The sequence below is a fragment of the Podarcis gaigeae genome (assembly GCF_964106915.1).
Source record: "Podarcis gaigeae genome assembly, chromosome: 4".
Taxonomy (NCBI): Eukaryota; Metazoa; Chordata; class Lepidosauria; order Squamata; family Lacertidae; genus Podarcis; species Podarcis gaigeae.
In genome coordinates, this window is record NC_139677.1 from 105,695,436 (window position 1) to 105,715,881 (window position 20,446).

General features: G+C 43.0%; 2 protein-coding genes across 3 annotated transcripts in view; both read left to right on the plus strand.

Annotated features, from left to right (window-relative positions):
• LOC310843314 (uncharacterized protein) overlaps positions 1-20,446 on the plus strand; it is a 79,119-nt gene that overhangs the window by 31,813 nt on the left and 26,860 nt on the right. The window lies entirely within an intron of this gene.
• On the plus strand, positions 1,222-9,267 carry LOC310843433 (uncharacterized protein). The gene is made up of 5 exons (XM_083736819.1): positions 1,222-1,639; positions 4,064-4,145; positions 5,696-5,778; positions 5,897-6,023; positions 6,545-9,267. The coding sequence occupies exons 1-5, from the start codon at positions 1,238-1,240 to the stop codon at positions 7,567-7,569; spliced, it is 1,719 nt and encodes a 572-aa protein (XP_083592945.1). The 5' UTR covers positions 1,222-1,237; the 3' UTR covers positions 7,570-9,267.

The window sequence follows — 20,446 nt, forward strand, 5'->3', positions numbered from 1 at the left end:
CCAGGCTGATTCATCTCCCAGAAATCCCTTCCGTTCCCTCCACATTTTGCATTGCAATCTTCCTTCTAGGAGAGCTAGAGGCTGCTTCTTCCTCCTCCTCCTCTTTCTTCTTCCTCCTCTTTCTCCTCCTCCTCTTCCTCCTCCTCCTCCTCTTCTCCTTTTTAAAAAGGCCCTTTCCACCTGGCCTAGGGGGTGAGGCCCAGACTCACCCTGCCCTACTGTGTTAAATATCTATTCTGTAGTTGACCTCCTTTGTAATGTTTTATTTTGATATCTTTAAGAGAATATTTGTTTTCTGCTATGTTGCTTTGACTATGGACTATATAATTGAGTTTCTTCCAATGGTTTTATTTCTATTTTATTGATTTTGTGGGATGTGAATCTGCAGTCAAGTACAACATTCCTGCAGTGGACACATTAGGGGATGTTTTCTACCACTCAGGAGAAGACTTCCTGTTTCCTTCTGAGCTGGGACAGACTTCCACTCCATGTGACTTGAAGAGGGTGCAGTCTGTTGTACTAGCATGGAGGAGCACACGGCCTCCATCTTCTGATCAGTATGTGTTCTCCATTTTGTATGTTGCTGTGTGATTGGAGAAATGACTCCTTAGTGGCAGTCATTTGGGACTAACTTCTTTATGGAATAGTTCTAGTTGTTATGTAACCTAAGCCTGCCTTCAGGGATATGTCTGTGAACATGAATGAATCTGTGAGTAAACTACTTTTATATTAACGTGAGTCAGATTATTGTGTTTATTCATTTAAGAGGGATTGGAAGGGATTTTACCAGGAAGGAATTTTTAATAGTAAGACTCAGATGAGTCAGCAACAAGCTGATCGCTGCGCAATCTAAAAAAGGGGGATGTATGGAACTCTGCTAGAATATGGAACTTGCTAGTGCATGTTAGGAAGGATATCATTCAATAATATATCTTCTTCTAACTCCCCAATTATCCCCACAGATTTAATATGCTGTAAACCGCTTTGAGATTTATTGTTAAAATATAAAGTGTTATAGAAATTTAAATAAATAAAATAGCTCATGGTTTGGGCTGTGGTGCAGTCCAGCCCTGGTTCCCTCCAAGACTCATCCATGCTTGCTCAGGGAACCTTTTTCTTCTCCTGAACTTAGACAGCTTTCGTAACTGAAGAATGTATTTGCATTGTAGTATTTCTAGCGCCTCTCCTTAAGACAGACAGAACTTGGCAGAAGACCAAAGGGTTCCTGAGAGCACAGATGGATCATCGAGACTCAGCTGGCCCTGAAACAGGAAGAGGCCATGACATCCAAACCGGGAGCAGTGGGGGGTTCTGGGAAAACTCTGTGCAGAAGATCCTGGGTGAGGAGGACACCCTCCGCTCAGAGGTGCAGAGCCAGCAGTTGAGGCAGTTCTGCTGCCAGGAGGCCAAGGGACCCCGAGAGGTTTGCAGCCGACTCTACCACCTTTGCCATCAGTGGCTGAAGCCAGAAAGGCACACGAAAGCTGAGATGCTGGACCTGGTGATCTTGGAGCAGTTCCTGGCTGTCCTTCCCCCGGAGATGGAGAGCTGGGTGAGGGACTGTGGAGCGGAGACCAGTTCCCAGGCGGTGGCCCTGGCCGAAGGTTTTCTCCTGAGTCAGGCAGAGGACAGAAAGCAGGTGAGAGAGACTTTCCTCCGGATACTCCCAAGGCCTCCAAACAGGACAGAAAACATCCCATCATGCTCTTCTGATGGCTCATTTTTTCCCCCTGGGAAGGCATCCATGGAATGAGATCTGTCACCCTTGAAGCTGTTGGCCCTGACATTCATTTTTTAATCCTTCTCCCCATTCTCTCTCTCTTTTTTTTTTATAATGATGTTTTATTAATTTTCCATACAATCATTCCACAATACAATTTCTATTAAACTTTTCAATTTTTGACTTCCTTCGGCTTTTCTGTCAATCATTCGAATTTAGTTTCTTTAAATACACATTTCCAAATTTTTATATTGCCTTTATACCTTCCCCCCTCTTACATTTTACTTTTTTACAATATTTCTTATTTTATCACAGAGATTCTCTAAATGCCACTAACGTTATTTCCTTATCACTTAAACATTCCCAATAATCTGTTAATTTTCCCCAGTCCTCGATGAACTTTTGATCTCGCTGATATCTGATCTTCCCAGTCAGTTTATCAAGTTCTGCATAGTCCATCAGCTTCGTTCTCCATTCCTCCAACCTTGGTAATTGTTCTTGTTTCCATTTCTGAGCCAATAATATTCTTGCCGCTGTTACTGCATATTGAAAGATTTTATGGTCCTTTCTATTCATTTCGTTGCCTACAATTCCTTAGAGAAAAGCCTCTGGTTTCTTAACAAATGTATATTTCAACATTTTTTTCAATTCATTATATATTAACTCCCAGAAGCTTTTCACTTTCTTACATTCCCACCACATATGAAAAAATGTACCATCTGTTTCTTTACATTTCCAACACTTCTTACATGTTTTGTACATTTTTGCAAGTTTTACTGGTGTAATATACCATCTATACATCATTTTCATAATATTTTCCTTTAATGCAGTACATGCAGTAAATTTAATACTTTCATTCCATAGTTTTATCCAATCATTAAATTGTATATTATGTCCGAAATCTTTGGCCCATTTTATCATAACTGATTTAATTTCTTCATCTTTTGTATGCCATTCCAACAATATCTTATACATTTTGGATAGGATTTTATATTCACTATTTATTATATCTGTTTGAAATTCAGAGTCCTTCTCTGCATATCCATATTCTTTAAAATCTTTTTTAAACATTTCATTTATCTGAAAATAATGCAACCAATCGTACACAGATTCTTTCATTTCTTCATATGGTTTCATTTTCCATTTCCCCCCTTCTTTCATAATCAAATTTCCATATGTAATCCAATTCTTTCTCATATTAGTTTTTTTAACAGACATAACCTCTAACGGAGACAACCAGTGTGGAGTTTTTGGTTCGAGTAGGTTTTTATACCTCTCCCATACTTCTGTTAACGATCCTCGAAAAATGTGGTTTTCAAAACTTCTATGGATTTTCTTCTTTCCCACCCATAGATACGTGTACCATCCAAATCTATTATTATCAAATCCTTCCAAATCTAACAGTTCTGTATTTTCTAGTTTTATCCATTCCTTTAACCAACAGAGACACGAGGCTTCATAGTACAATTTCAAGTCTGGCAGGGCGAAGCCTCCTCTTTCCTTTGCGTCAGTTAGTAACTTAAATTGAATTCTTGGCTTCTTTCCCTGCCAGATATACCTTGAAATAACTCTTTGCTATTCTTTAAATACCCCGGTCCCCTTGATTATTGGAATCGTTTGATACAGAAATAATAATTTTGGTAGTACGCTCATCTTTATCGTTGAAATCCTTCCCCAAAATGACAATTTCATTCGTCCCCACACCTCCAGATCTTTCTTTATCCCATTCCACACTGGTATGTAATTATTCTGATATAAATCTATGTTTTTGGGGGGTTATCCAAATTCCCAAATATTTCACCTTTTTCACCACCTCTATGCCAACTTGTTGCTGTATATTCTCTATCTTATCTTGATCCATATTCTTAACAATTATTTTAGTCTTCTTATTCAGTATAAATCCTGCTATTTGGCCAAATCTTTCTACCTCCGTAAGTATATTTTTCACACTTTCCAATGGCTCTTCCACCGTTATGACCAGATCATCGGCATAGGCTTTCACCTTATATTCATTCCGGCCTACTGTAACCCCTTTTATTGTCTCATTTTCTCTTAATGATTTTAGAAGAACCTCCAGTACCATGATGGATAACAATGGTGAGAGTGGACATCCCTGTTGCGTACCTTTGGATATCCCTATTTCCTCCGTAATCACGTTATTTACAATTAGTTTCGCTTTTTGCTCAGTGTAGATTGCTTTTATTCCATTGAGAAATCCCTTCCCCACCTCCATATATTCTAGGCTTTTTAACATAAAGTCCCAAGAAATGTTATCAAAGGCCTTTTCTGCATCCACAAATATTAGCACCCCATTCTCTCTTTTGAATCCTTTTTCTTTTTCAGGGAAAGGATCTCTTTGCAGAAATGGGCCAGATTTCTTCTGAGGCAGAGAGGCCTCCGTTGAACACCAGAGAGAGGCCACTGGGTAAGAAGGGAGGAGGTTTTTCTCCGTTTAGTCTCATTCTGTTCGTTTTCCAACTCATCTGTGGGTTCTTTTCATCTTTTGTTGGGGGAGATAGTGGGACCAAGAGCCCAGAGGAGGGGAGATATATTTCGGCACAACTAACATCTGAAATGCACCCAAACATCCAAATGCACTCAGCAGGCGAGAATTTCTCAAATGCCCGTCTGTAGTTTAGATGCACTGATTCACATCATAGAATCATAGTTGGAATACACCACAAGGGCCATCGAGTCCAACCCCCTGCCAAGCAGGAAACACCATCAGAGCACTCCTGACATATGGTTGTCAAGCCTTTGCTTAAAGACCTCCAAAGAAGGAGACTCTACCACACTCCTTGGCAGCAAATTCCACTGTCAAACAGCTCTTACTGTCAGGAAGTTCTTCCTAATGATTAGGTGGAATCTTCTTTCTTGTAGTTTGGATCCATTGCTCCGTGTCCGCTTCTCTGGAGCAGCAGAAAACAACCTTTCTCCCTCCTCTATGTGACATCCTTTTATATATTTGAACATGGCTATCATATCACCCCTTAACCTCCTTTTCTCCCGACTAAACATGCCCAGCTCCCTTAGCCGTTCCTCATAAGGCATCGTTTCCAGACCTTTGACCATTTTGGTTGCCCTCCTCTGGACACGTTCCAGTTTGTCAGTGTCCTTCTTGAACTGTGGTGCCCAGAACTGGATACAGTACTCCAGGTGAGGTCTGACCAGAGCAGAATACAGTGGCACTATTACTTCCCTTGATCTAGATGCTATACTCCTATTGATGCAGCCCAGAATTGCATTGGCTTTTTTAGCTGCCGCGTCACACTGTTGGCTCATGTCAAGTTTGTGGTCAACCAAGACTCCTAGATCCTTTTCACATGTACTGCTCTCAAGCCAGGTGTCACCCATCTTGTATTTGTGCCTCTCTCTTTTTTTGCCCAAGTGCAATACTTTACATTTCTCCCTGTTAATATTCATCTTGTTTGTTTTGGCCCAGTTCTCTAATCTGTCAAGGTCGTTTTGAAGTGTGATCCTGTCCTCTGTGGTGTTAGCCACCCCTCCCAGTTTGGTGTCATCTGCAAATTTGATCAGGATGCCCTTGAGTCCATCATCCAAGTCGTTGATAAAGATGTTGAATAAGACCGGGCCCAAGACAGAACCCTGTGGCACCCCACTAGTCACTCTTCTCCAGGATGAATAGGAACCATTGATGAGCACCCTTTGGGTTCGGTCAGTCAGCCAGTTACAAATCCACTGAGTGGTAGCATAGTCAAGACCGTATTTTACCAGATTCTTTACAAGAATATCATGGGGCACCTTGTCGAATGCCTTGCTGAAATCAAGGTAGGCTACATCCACTGCGTTCCCTTCATCTACCAGGCTTGTAATTCTGTCAAAAAGCGAGATCAGGTTAGTCTGACATGACTTATTTTTCAGAAATCCATGCTGACTATTGGTGATCACAGCATTCCTTTCTAGGTGAGAGAAGCATGCACTCTGGGCCTCCCCCTTACCTTTTTCCTCTTGCAGGTGACCCAGTGATACTGGATAGACCTCTTCATCCATCTCTGAATGGGGAAAGAATGGAAGCAGCGCCTGTGGAACCAGATCAGGTCAGGGGAACCTGCCTTGTGGGAACAGAGGTCAAGGGGTGGAAGAATGTCCTAGCTCAAGGAGCGGTGGTGAACAACAGTGTTGTCTCAGAGGAGGACATTTCCCTTCTTCCTTTAGGGTCCAGTGTGTTTTGAAGATGTTGCTGTTTGTTTCACGGATGAGGAATGGGAGTTGCTGGATCCTGACCAGAGAGCTCTGCATAAGGACGTCATGGAGGAGAATCGTGGGATCGTGGCCTCTCTCAGTAAGGCTCCCTGTGGGATCATAATATCTGTTTTTAAATTCAAAATTCCATATGTGACGAACCTCATATATTTTCATAGAACTCAGCAGCGCCCCCTACAACACCAATTATCACAATCCCCCCCCCAAAAAACCTTGAACAGTAAATTGCTTTTTTTCTGTGAATGTTCCTCCAGTTGCAGCTTATTAAAGAAGGATCAGCCTGGTCTGAACTCCCCAGACCCTTTTAAGTATAAATGTCAGAGTTGTTAGGGAAGTTGAAGTAGCTTCTGTCAGGTTTTCTGTTTTTGTTTTTCCTCCCGTCAGTCTTTGGTTGTCCAAAGAGAAGACTGACATTGGAAATGGAGGGATGCCATGATGGAGCCAAAGAAAATCCATTCGAGAGAAGAGCCAGGCTGGTCGAATCACAGGTTCCCCTAAGGATGTCGGTTGATCCCCGTTAATTAATGCACCCAACCCTTCAGAAAACCATCCATCTAGCCCATTTGTGTTATTCCTCTAATCCATTTCTCTTCATTGTAGATAGAGATGGACTGGAAATTAAGAACATGGGTGAGCATGAGAAAATCCCCACAATGGAGAAGCTGAATAAATATCTTGAAAGTGGAAAAAATTCCTATTCCACTTGCCATCAAAGAAATCCCATTGGGAAGAAACCATATCCGTGTGTGGAATGTGGAAAGAGCTTCATGAAGAGCTCCTCCCTCACTTTCCATCAGAGAATTCATACAGGGGAGAAACCCTATCAGCGTGTGGAATGTGGAAAGAGCTTAAGTCAGAGCACCAATCTCACTTCACATCAGAGAATTCATACAGGGGAGAAATCCTATCAGTGTGTGGAATGTGGAAAGAGCTTCAGTCACAGCCACCATCTCAATTCCCATCAGAGAATTCATACAGGGGAGAAACCCTATCAGTGTGTGGAATGTGGAAAGAGCTTCAATCACAGTGCCAATCTCACTTCCCATCAGAGAATTCATACAGGGGAGAAACCCTATCAGTGTGGGGAATGTGGAAAGAGCTTCAGTCAGAGCAGCAATCTCACTTCCCATCAGAGAATTCATACACGGGAGAAGCCCTATCAGTGTGTAGAATGTGGTAAAAGCTTCAGTCACAGCCACCATCTCAATTCCCATCAGAGAATTCATACAGGGGAGAAATCCTATCAGTGTGTGGAATGTGGAAAGAGCTTCAGTCAGAGCTCCAGTCTCACTAGGCATCAGAGAATTCATATAGGGGAGAAACCCTATCAGTGTGTGGAATGTGGAAAGAGCTTCATGAAGAGCTCCTCTCTCATTTCCCATCAAAGAATTCATACAGGGGAGAAACCCTATCAGTGTGTGGAATGTGGAAAGAGCTTCAGTCAGAGCGCCCATCTCACTTCCCATCAGAGAATTCATACAGGGGAGAAACCCTATCAGTGCGTGGAATGTGGAAAGAGCTTCAGTCAGAGCTCCAATCTCACTTTCCATCAAAGGATTCATACGAAGAGTGGAAAACCCTTCATTATACAACTTTCAGTGCTAGGGAAAAACACACCGGTTTAAACAGGCCTTTGGCTGATTGACATCTAATGCCCTTTTTAAATGTGGTGGGGAGTTGGGGGTTTCAGGTTTTGGGCTGTGTGTTTTGTGTTTTCATTGTGTGATTTTATGTTGTGACCGTCCTGTGACCTGTGAGTGTAGGGAATGGGAGCCAGCTCTTAGAGTCTGAGGGGTCTTTGCCCCCCAAAAAGATATTTGAGGGGGCCACCCCCCCAGTTCATAGGAACAGCCATTCAAATGGCATGCTTGCACCACATCCTCTGACTGTTTAACTGAGGCGGGGCTTACTAAACCCCTCCTATATTTTATTCAAGTTGGCACCCCTGCTATAGGGCGCTATAGAAATGAAATAAATATAATAACGCCATCTTGATCACCTTCATCTGCACATGTTCCAGCTTGACAATATCCTTCTTATTATCATCATTTTTAAAAAATTATGTGCCTATCATCTGAGGATTTCACGGTGCTTCACAACATAAACAGACAGGTTGAAAGCAGGGCTTTCTCAAAAACAAGTTAAGCCCGATAAATCTCTCTTTTTCATTTCTTTTTTTTGGGTGCAGTTACAAACTTTTTTGATCAGGGGACTGCTGTGAAAATACTGCATCTCAATTTCAGTAAGGCTTTTGACAAAGTCCCCTGTGACATTTATGTGAGGAAGCTGGTAAAATGTGGTCTGAATGAGGTAACTGTTAGGTGGATTTGACTGACCAAACCCAAAGAGGACTCCTCCATGGTTCTTCCTCATCCTGGGGAAAAGTGACAAGAGGGGTACTGCAGGGTTCTGTCCTGGGCCCATTGTTGTTCAACGTCTTTATAAATGTCTTGGATGAAGGAACTGAGGGGATGCTCATCCCATTTGCAAATGACACCGAACAGGGAGCGGAGGCCAATGTGGCAGAAGGCAGAATCAGATCAAGGGCAGGAATAGTACCACTTTCTTCTGCCTTGGTCTGGCCCCACATAGAATACTGTGTTCAATTCTGGGCACCACAATTTAAGAATCTCAACTTTTGTTTGCCAGGGGCGGTGGGGGGTTACAGGTTTTGGGTTTTGGGTTTTCATATTGTGATTTTATGTTGAAACCATTCTGAGAACTGGGTGTAGGTGTCTGGTCATGTGGGATTGCTATGAGGAATTATGAAAAATGAAGCAAGCTACTGTGTCAATGGTGAAAGCATCGCTTTGACTGGGTTTGGGTCATTGACTTGATTTCTGATCAATCCCACAAGCCTCTGCATCTCTGCCCCATTTTCTCTATGTCTGTCAGTCACGTGTAAAGCATTCTAACACAGACCAGTTGCTTACCAGGCCTCCTGGGTACATAAAAATTGGGAGGTAGCTTTGATGTAGCTTCTGTTAATCTTTAGGTAGATCTTAGGGCCAGGAACAGAGTTCACATGGATGTGGTAAAATGCCTGTCTTTCCTTTTACTGCTGGGTTTATTACCACCGGGGTTTGTTAATTCCTCCTTGGTTCCTGTTTATTTAGCCTGTATGCATGCTCAAATAGTAAATAGTTCTTTGTAGTTAAGAGGCTTCCTCTGATCTGACTTTGTCCCCACGTGAGGATTTTTTGAAATGCTCAGAGGAAATCTGATTGGTTCTTACAAACGCTGTGTTAAAGTTCTTTTGTTAATAAAAACGACCTGGGCCAGGAAGTGGAATGCGCACTTTCTCCCAGGGTCTTGCTGGTCAAGCCTCGTGTCTATTGTATTAATCAGGGTCCAGTCCGTCCTTGGCCTTCAGAATGCAACAGCAGCGAACAGGAGCCAACTTTTAGAGGATGAGGGGTCTTTGCCCCTTCATAAAATATTTGAGGGGGGCACCCCCCCCAGTTGATAGGCATTGCCATCCAAATGGCATGCATGCCCCACATCATGTATTGATTATGCGAGGAGGGGCTTACTAAACCCCTTCTATATTTTATTCAAGTTGGTACCCCAGGTATAGGGCGCTATAGAAATTAAATAAATGCATAAATAAAGCAAGACCATCTTGATCGCCTTCATTTGCATATGTTTCGGCTTGTCAATATCCTTATTATTATCATCATTTAAAAAAATTATTTGCCCTTGATCTGATTTCTCGGTGTTTCAGAACATAAACATACAAGTTGAAAACATGGCTTTCTCAAAAACCCGTCAAGCCAGAGAAATCTCTCTTTTTCTTTTTTCTTTTTGGATGGAGTTAGAAAGTTTGTTGATCAGCGGGATGCTGTGGAAATAGTCGCCCGTGATATTTATGTGAGGAAGCTGGTAAAATGTTGGCTGAATGAGGTAACTGTTAGGTGGATTTGACTGACCAAACCCAAAGAGGACTCCTTCATGGTTCCTCCTCATCCTGGGGAAAAGTGACAAGAGGGGTGCTGCAGGGTTCTGTCCTGGGCCCGTTGTTGTTCAACGTCTTTATAAATGACTTGGATGAAGGAACTGAGGAGATGCTTATCACATTTGCAGTGTGGCAGAAGGCAGAGTCAGTTCAAGGGCAGGAATAGTACCAATTTATTCTGCCTTGGTCAGGCCCCACCTAGAATATTGTGTTCAATTCTGGGCACTACAATTTAAGTATCTTAAATTTTGTTTGCCCGGGGAAATCAAGAAGGTGGGGGAACACAATCCATCTTCCTTTTATAACACGTGGCAAATGTTTATTAAATATATAAATTGTTAAGACTGTTGCAGGAATCCACCCAACACTCATGGGAAAATGTATCGTGGTCTTTTAGAACAGGCACCCCCAAACTCGGCCCTCCAGATGTTTTGGGACTACAGCTCCCATCACCCCTAGCTAACAGGACCCGTGCTCTGGGATGATGGGAATTGTAGTCCCAAAACATCTGGAGGGCCGAGTTTGGGGATGCCTGTTTTAGAATAATGAAATGAAACTTTAACAAATGAAATGCTGAAAGTCTGAAATTCCATCAGGACAAGTTACTTTTTGTTTACTGTTGTAACTATTGCTTTCTGAATATTTATCTTCTGTACCATGAAGATAAAGAAAAATAATGTTTTTTAAAAAGGAGATGGGGAAATCATGTGTACTATTCCATCAATCTGCTTGCATGTGTTGAGTTTTATTTGGAGACTGTAACTCCCAGTAATTTCATTATCTGTATGTGTTTCTCTGTGTTCAGCACACGTGATTGCAGGTGAGACTGAATAAAACACTTCATCGGAAAAATCAGAAGCATTTAATGTTCCCTGGACTTTTAATAATAAATAATAATAATTTTATTATTTATACCCCGCCCTCCCCAGCCAAGGCCGGGCTCAGAGCGGCTTACAAGCAATAATAAAAGCAAGATGAATGGTTACAATTTAAAAGCAAAATTAAAATACAATATTAACATATTGAAATATTGAAATATTAAAATTTAGCCTCATCGCAGGAGGAGAAGGAAAAAAGAAAGAGAGGGAGGGAATCAAATTGGCTCCAAGTCAAAGGTCTGGCGGAACAACTCTGTCTTACAGGCCCTGCGGAAAGAAATCAGATCCTGCAGGGCCCTGGTCTCATGAGGCAGAGCGTTCCACCAGGCTGGAGCCAGAGTTGAAAAGACCCTGGCTCTGGTTGAAGCCAATCTAACTTCCTTAGGGCCCGGGACCACTAGGGTGTTATTATTTATGGACCTTGAGGCTCTCCGTGGAGCATACCAGGAGAGGCGGTCCCGTAGGTACGAGGGTCCTAGGCCGTGAAGGGCTTTAAAGGTCAAAAGCAGCACCTTGAACCTGACCCTGTACTCCACCGGGAGCCAGTGCAGCTGGAAAAGCACTGGGCGAATATGTTCCCATGGCAGAGACCCCGTGAGGAGCCTGTAATTCGCTCTACGCGGAGCTGCCCTTGAAGCTGTCCCAGAAACTCCAGCGGGTGCAGAATGCGAGGCTCCTCCTGAAGCGTTTTTGTTGGGAATGACCGGTAAAGAAATCAAAAAAGAAGATAAGACGATATTTCTTTATGCCACCACGGCCGCAAGAATTATGTTGGCACAATATTGGAAATCGGAAACCATGCCCAGCATAAATGATTGGCAGGTCAAAATGGTAAATTATGCCGAGCTTGATAGACTAACAGGTAGAATACGAGATCAAGATGAACAGAAATTTCAGAAAAATTGGAGTAAATATTGGAAATATATTGGAACAAATTTATAAAGTGAACTGGCGGGGTTAGAACAATTCTATCAGCGATTGATTTTAAGACTAATAATCAAATACGTAACGGAGGAAAATATTCGATACTTACCAAAAGGGTGGAGGGGAGTCCAGGGCTCGGTAGAGCCCAAAACACTATGATTTTTTGATGGTTCTTTTTTTATTTTATTTTTATTTTTATTTTTGTATAGTTTGGGGAAGGGAAAAACAACTTATGTACTTATAATGTTATATTCTACTTTGTATTCTTTTGTTATCTTTGTTTTTTGCATAACCTTGTTACGGCAAAAATCTGGGTGCGAGGCTGCTCTGCCACCCAGCTCATCGGACTCAGTCCGTGGGTCCCTGCGGAGGAAAATGAGCTCAGCCGGAGACAGGAGCAAACTGCAGAAGATCCAAGTTTATTGGCCAACAGGTTCAAGACGGGATTGAACCCTGAGAAAGGGGTGACATGAGTTTTTGAAACTCCCTCCATGTCCCAGAATACAGTGTAAAACACGTCATGAATACATTAAAGAGAGGTTTGGTTACACAGATTACATCATGAATATATTAAAGGGAGGTTGGGTTACACAGATTAACATATGGAGGAGGGAGGGGGAATATGCAGAGCTACACCGGATTAACATAAGGAGGAGGGAGGGGGGAATATGCAGAGCTGGAGATATGCACAGATAAACACTTCCTGGGGATGAGAAAACAATAGTCCCAAATATGCATATTCTGTCACCTGACATTGTCTGGAGGAAAGGCTGATTAGAGCAATTTGAAAGGATTAAGGTCTTGACACCTTGCTTGAGGGATTATGCTGGACAGGGGAGGTGTGATGGAGTCCTAGTCCCTTTTGACATTGACAATTGGAAATAAATTGATATATTGTAGTGAAGAAGAAGGTGAAGAAGACATGCCCCCCCCTTCCGTAACAGTCCCCCATTCGGAGATAGATTTGCATTAAAGTTCTGTAAGAACTTGCAAATCTTTTCTCCGCACCCTAGATCTCGGTGAAGGTAGGGGTGCCCTATGAGTGGGAATAGGCCCAATGGAAAAAGGGGGTGGGTTGAGCAGGGCAGCAAAGGAGGGAGCAACACTGACCAATACAATGTACATGCGTGTTATAGATAGGCACTAAATAATATACCGTACTAGGTGTGTGGGTTTGTGCAAACCTGAAGGGGACTTGCAAGCCATGCCTCTTAAGGTCATTTGCAAGTATAGTAGTGCAGATAGCTGGATATAGGATATCGCATAAAGGAACACCTGTTGTATTTTGTTCAGTAGTGGTCTATGCTTTACATTTAGCAGGAAGGTCCACTATTAAGTGGAAAAAATGCAGTTTGCTTTGCCCCCCGCCATTTTTGTGTTCTCAGGTGTCAAGGTAGCTTTTCTGTGGTCTCACAGTAGTGGCAATCCCTGGTGAATCCACTTAGGGCTTTCATATTAACCATGTTGCCTGGCACTCACCACAGCTGCCACAGGTTTGGACACGTCCTGAGGGAAATGTCCTTGCCTTGGCTTCCTATGGGGTTTTATTATTGTAGTCTTGCAGTCATGGGAAGTTGCTCACTTGCACTTTAAGGACCAAAAGCTAATTGCAGCCTGGATACACTTGCCCAATTCAAACTGAGTCCAATTTGAATTTATCTTTCCCCATGGTTCTCAACTCTTCAAACCAATCTGTTAAAAGAAAACCATTCTTAAAAGGGCACTTGTCCAAATAAGTCAATTTAACTCTATAAGGGATCATTCCTGCCAGATCAAGGCATATACACCTTCCTGAAGCTTCTCCTTGGTAAAGTGAGTTTTAACACATTTTAAAATGGGTAGGGAAGGTTGGCAGTGTGCCAGGTGGGACAGCGAAATGTGGTTATCTAAACATTGAACTACACAATAGCCTGATCCATTAGAAAGCATAAAATGTATGAAAATCCTCCATTGGGGTATAAGGAATAAGACAGTATACATTAAACATAAGACAATTACACACACACACACACACACAAAAATCCTCCCTTTGTGGAAATAACACTGTCAAACACATTTCAACAGTCCTACATAATAACACATAATACACAACAAACTAATTAAATATCAGTTGAATATAAAAGTCAAAAAAAATGTCCTTGCAATTCAACCCCTCCCCTCTTTGTCAGCCCCACTCCTCCGTCAGTCTATATAATTTGAAAGAGATAGCTGTGGGCATTTTGAAAACTGTTGTTGCAGGTCTTGTGATGGCGAAGAACTGAGTTGAGGGGTTGTTGCTGCTTTTTTCATCATTGCACATCTGTAGAAGTGATATCCTGTAAGGGGGCAGGGTTTTGGGGGGACTTAAAAGACAAAAGGAAGGATCAAAAGCCCCCTCCCCAAGTAAATCTCCTTGAGTTATCTTAGCACGTTAAGCATTTTACTTATTTTAATATTATTATCACATTTTCATATAATTACTGTTATTATTTGCTAAGTTTGTTTGCTTTCCTTCATTTAGGTTTTTTTTTTCATATTAAGTAAAAAAAAAATTACTCCACATGTAGAGAAAGAGAACTATAAACAATACAAGAAAGGCATCAGATTCAGAAAAGAATTGTTATTAAATAATACAAAGATATTATCAAAACAACACAGATTACTACTGGACTAAAAAATGGGAAAACAATGGAAAAAGGCTTAAAATTCAGCATGTGCTATCTGATAAGTAGAACTTGATGAAAATGACTTTCAACATGTGATGGACATGTCCCCAAAGTCACACACACACAATGACCTATGAGGAACCAAAAAATAAATGCTAAGACACACAATTTTTAAAGAAACCTGAAGTAATCTGTTTTGGCATTCTAACAACCCAATGAAAAACTGATTAATAAATGAACAGATTATTTGTAACCTAAAAAGTGTCAAAGCCACAAAGAGATAGAGGGAAATAAACTAATATAGCAGGGATTCAGACTTGTTTTGCTGAACAGAAAGAAAGTGACTGTTTGGCTTTAAGGGAAGAAAGACGAAAAGAAATACAAATGCAATTATTTTTTATAGAGTATTTAAATCACTGTTTGCATCCCCTCCTTATCATTCGTGCTGTGGGAGAAAAGAAGGGACAAACACTTTGTTAATGGGGTTCACATATCCTGTTAAAAGGGAAAATTATTTCATGTGAGAAGTCAGTCAGGAAATGCTGTTCCTAAAATGCATAGGCATACACACACATACACACACAAAAAAAACTGTTATAAAATTTAAACCCCATTGGGGTGGCAAACTACTCAAGAGAGGAACTCACAGTGGAAGTGTTTTGATATTTACCTGTGAAAAGAATTTGGCATGTTAGATTTGAAATTTAACAACCTCTTGATTAAGTAGCCCTTGGAGCAAAAGACACATTAAGGGTGATTTCCCTCAATGGTTCCAAGTTTTACATAAGGAAATTTGGATAGGTTTCTCCCTGCAAGCACACGCTCTGCAAAACTCCTCTCCCCCCTTCTTTCCCCCCTCCTTCCCCCCCTCTCTCTCTTTTTTAACTGATCTAGCCTCTGTGCATGTGCAGAGTTCATGTCTCAGCAAACCTTTTATACTATTGAAGTGTTGCATCTTTTGGCAAAATTAGAATTTGAATAAGGGAAGAGTAAGGAGTAGATTTTAAAAGAGGGTTAGATTTAAAACAAAAAGGAGAAACTCAGCAATTAAAGTATTCACCAACAAAAGCTAGCAATTTCAGCCCAAGCAAAGCGACTGCTTCCCTTATGTACAGGAAAGGGCTAATATCCCTCTGGCCATTCGCGGAACAATGCCGCGCCCTTATATATGGGGAAAAATGGCCAGAGAGTCAGAATTCATAGGATTTTATTTTTTTTAACATTTTAAGTTATTTCGGCCTTACCATTTGCAGACAAAATTTTTCCTGCCCCCTTTATGTACAGGATTGGTCAAGGCCCATATGTATTTGTATGTGTTTAAACTTTGAATTGACTTTGAAGTCTGATTTTTAAATAGTAGACAAAATGATAAACACTGTAATCACTCAAATGCTTGATATTACCAGTTGTGCTTCAAAACATCACAGCTTCACCTCTCACCTTTAAACTAAAGAGCAAAGCTAGGCTGAATTTCAACTCCATCACCACACCAGAATTTAAGAATTACCCTCACACAGCCACAAATTGGGAGAACTGAAAGGGACTCTGGGGTCATCTAGTCCAACCCTAAAATACAGTGTTCATAGCAAGATTTCACAGCAAGATTTGTACTACACACACATACTTATGTACACAGGCACTACTGGGGAAGAGAGCACAATCAGTGCTCCTATCATGTACTAAGGAAGAGGAAAATAAAAGTACTCAGCTTTATACAGAACTCTCTGAAGGAAGAACAGTTTTCCTAAGATAAGATAGGAAGAGAATCTGGGAGAGAATATTTTATAAGCATAGGGTTATTTCAGTTGATATACCCACTCAAATAATGTCGGGTACTTTTAGCAAAGAATGTGCCCCCCTCCCTTGTTGAAGGAAGCTTACTCAGGAGTAAATTCACTTGGCACAGAAGTAAGAAGGGGGGGGGACCTGAAAGAGACAGAAACAAGTGGGGGAGGTATTTTCCAATAAGAAGCCAGGAAACCCTGGTTGATCTTAGAGACTGGTATCAGGACTGGACTCTATAGATAGACAATTGTTGTCCATCAAAGCTTCTACCTTTTATGTGCTTCATGAAATAAATACACTGCATCTTAGCTTGAGAGAGCAGTTGTGCTCAACTACGCTTTTGCAGCAGAAACATCTAATTCACATTAGAAACATTCACATTCCAGAAACATTAGAAACATTCACATTCCAAAATAGACTGTAGACTCACAATCTGAAAAGTTGCGGCAAAGCAAGAGGGGGGGTAAGCATTTGCACCCTTCATTCTCATTTGGTCTTATTTAAGACTGATAAGGTCCAGCATGGCTTCCTTAGATTTAAAATTTTGAAGCAAGCTTGCAGTTTAAACTATGCGCGCTTAAGAAAGGCAGTCTGTCAGAGACAGAAGGAACAGACAACACACATAACAGACAACATGTAAACACACATATTCTCATATATGTATTAACACACAACACACATAACAGACAACATGTAAACATATATACTCTCATCCTTTAGTTGGTTATTGCAAGGAGATGGGCTGCTTCCTTTAGCTTCATTAAGTGAAATTAGTAGGAAGGTCCCACATGGTTTTAAGAGCCTCCTTGCCTCTTCAAACACCACCAGTTAACCAAACTGGCAGGGCTCACAATGCTTAGTTGACTGGGTACCCCTTTATATATGCATGCGTTGTTGTTGTTGCTTTTGTTGTTGTTTTCTTTTTTGGGGGGGGATAGAGAAGGGAGAAGGAGAGGGGTTGATTAGGATTTGGGTAACTTGTACAGGGGGCTATTTAGGGTTTTTCCTTTTCCTTGTTGCTTGGCAACTTCCTAACAATTTAACGAGCTCTACCCACTTGGTTCTTTTCCTATTCCTGTCTTATTTCCTATTCCATAACTTGGGGTTCCTTTCCACTCTGCCGATCCTGCCCAATTCCTCATGGGCTATCCCTCCTGGCAACCTCCTACCTATTGTCACAAGCTCAGGAAAAGGGGCCCTACTGAACGCCCGCGCCATGCGGTGCCAGATCGGGTGATCCCTGGATAGAGTTTCGAACCGAAAATCCCCCTTGCTTTTGGAAGCGGGCTCACGCACGATACACGTGTTACGTGGCACCGACCAGTGCGGCTGGGATTGATACAGAAAGCAAGACCCCTTCCTGCCCCCTCCGTAAGGGCGCTCGGGAAGTTCGGAAGAAGAACTCCAGCCCCTTGCTTTCAACTGAGATGCCCGTTGCAGAGAGTCGGCTGTCTTGCCAAGCCGGGTCTCTCCGTCTTACTTTTGGACTCTCAATTGGTGCGGCTGACTGGAGGGTTTGAGAGGAGAAAGAGATAGAGCTCAGAACCCCCCTTTTGGGTCGAGCAGCGGTCCACGATCTCTCTCACTAACCGGACCAAGAGAAAGGCGAGAAGGAACAATAGAGAGGAGGGCAGAGAATTCAGTTGCCAGGAGATTTCCACCCCCTTCCCACCAGTGCACTGGGTTTTTCCTTTTTCTTATACTCACACGTCTTCTATGATGATCCCAGGATGAGTAAGCCGGCTGGATCCCTCTTTGCTCCCCGGCTGAACTCCTGGGGCTTTTGATTACCGCCCGGAAGATGGCCGGGGGTCCAAAGGATCTTCCCAGGCAAAATGGCCTGGTGCCGGCTGAAGATTTCGGGGCCCCCGGTCAGCAACGCGGGAGAACCACATGCCCCACGTTGGGCAGCCAACTGTTACGGCAAAAATCTGGGTGCGAGGCTGCTCTGCCACCCAGCTCATCGGACTCAGTCCGTGGGTCCCTGCGGAGGAAAATGAGCTCAGCCGGAGACAGGAGCAAACTGCAGAAGATCCAAGTTTATTGGCCAACAGGTTCAAGACGGGATTGAACCCTGAGAAAGGGGTGACATGAGTTTTTGAAACTCCCTCCATGTCCCAGAATACAGTGTAAAACACGTCATGAATACATTAAAGAGAGGTTTGGTTACACAGATTACATCATGAATATATTAAAGGGAGGTTGGGTTACACAGATTAACATATGGAGGAGGGAGGGGGAATATGCAGAGCTACACCGGATTAACATAAGGAGGAGGGAGGGGGGAATATGCAGAGCTGGAGATATGCACAGATAAACACTTCCTGGGGATGAGAAAACAATAGTCCCAAATATGCATATTCTGTCACCTGACATTGTCTGGAGGAAAGGCTGATTAGAGCAATTTGAAAGGATTAAGGTCTTGACACCTTGCTTGAGGGATTATGCTGGACAGGGGAGGTGTGATGGAGTCCTAGTCCCTTTTGACATTGACAATTGGAAATAAATTGATATATTGTAGTGAAGAAGAAGGTGAAGAAGACATGCCCCCCCCCTTCCGTAACAACCTGAATAAAAATGTATTTTTTTTTTTAAAAGGCTTGTCTGTCTCTGCACCACAACACTGCTTTGGAACGGCTTCTTTCTGATTGGTGGTTAAAATGACTATTGGCTGGTGCTGGTGCTTGAGGATGATGAAAGGTAATTAACGAAAAAGTTTGGTTTACAAAAAATTCCCTAAAGGCACGTTTCTAGGGCTATGCTGGCTCTTAGCAGCTTCTGATCAGTTTACTTGAGAGATTGCCTTCCCCCATGTATTCCCAACTCAGCTGCTTTGAGAAAACTGGCACAGTTACTGGTTCCACATAAAACACCTGTACTTGTGAGAAATCAAAATTTTAGTGTGGCGACACAGGTAGACTTTGGAACTCCCTGCCTGCACTTCTTTTTCCCTCTTTTCTTTTTGGTGCCTGCAAAAATAAATAAATGTTTGTTTAGGCAAGCCCATCCAGATATTTAAAATGTGGACATGGATTTTAATCTGATTCTCAGCAAACGGTTTCTAAATATTTTAAATAGTTGTCTGTATCTTCTTTTACTGTTGAAAAAAATTCTGAATGTGTGTGTGGGGGGGGTGTGAAACCGGGAACCACCTGACCTTGCTGTGTATCTGGAGCTGGAGCTGCAGAATTGGTCCTTTTCTCTGCAAGCTGCTCCTCCACTTTCAGGCCAAGGGAGGGAGATGCTCAGAGTCCAGCCAAGAGCCTCACCCACAAAGGGATATCTGGGCATGGGCGGAGCCAGGGGGGGGGCAGCTCCACCCCCGATATCCATAAGAAATAATAAAAATCTGAGAGAGGGCTGAGCTGGAGGGACTCGGCTTGGCAAAGGTTAAAGGGAAGTGAGCTGCCTTCCTAGAAAGGACAGGAAGCAGGGGGGGCAGGTCCTCCAGAGCCAAGACCCCTCCCCCCAGTCCTTTCCTGCAAGGAAGGGGGGTTTTTGCTTTGGTGTCTCTCCTGCCTTGCTGTCCCCTCCCGGGATCTGGTGAGTCTCCTCTCTCTCTGGGATCTGGTGGGGGTCCCAGGGCTGCAGCAGGGGAGGGGGCCTGGGGGGCCTGATCTGCTCCTGCAGGGGGGGACCCCAAGTCAGGGGGGAGAGGGTCCTGCCAGGGAGGGGCCAGGTCTGCAACGCTCTCCTTCCTGCAGATCAGAGGATCCCAAACTCATTTGGCCCTCCGCCCCCCCTTTCTGAAAAAATCTCCCTTCTTTATACAAACGAGTCCCTGGGACTTTAACTCTGTGTGACATCTCCCAGCGTCACTGCACAATAGAGGAAATATGTGCAAATGGTTTTCCAAAGCTGGACGAGGAGGTGGACTAGCCCCCTCCCAAAAAAAAAAGGTGGGAGAGAAAGGCCAGGAATAAGGAGAGGGATCCCAGCCCAGAGTCTGGCTGCTGCATTGGGGACCAGTTTCCCAGTGTCTCCCAGGGCAGCTCCCCACGGAGGCCACTGCAGCAATCCCCTCGCACCCAGAGCAGGGCATCCCAGGACCACATCCTGTCTGTCCCAAAGGGATTGTTGCTGGAAATGGGCGCTGCTCCTCACTGAGCCTCCAGGGACCTTGGCATCAATGGCTGTGCATGTGTTAAGCCTTCTAAGAGAATAATAGTAATAAATTACCCACCTAAATTTCAAGGGAGATGTATTTGGCTCTGCCCACTTGGCCCTCAGGGGGTTGGCCAGATACATTCCTGGCCCTCAAAGTGAAGAAAAAGGGACCCCACGCAGGAGTCTGTCTGGAAAACAGCAGAGAGTC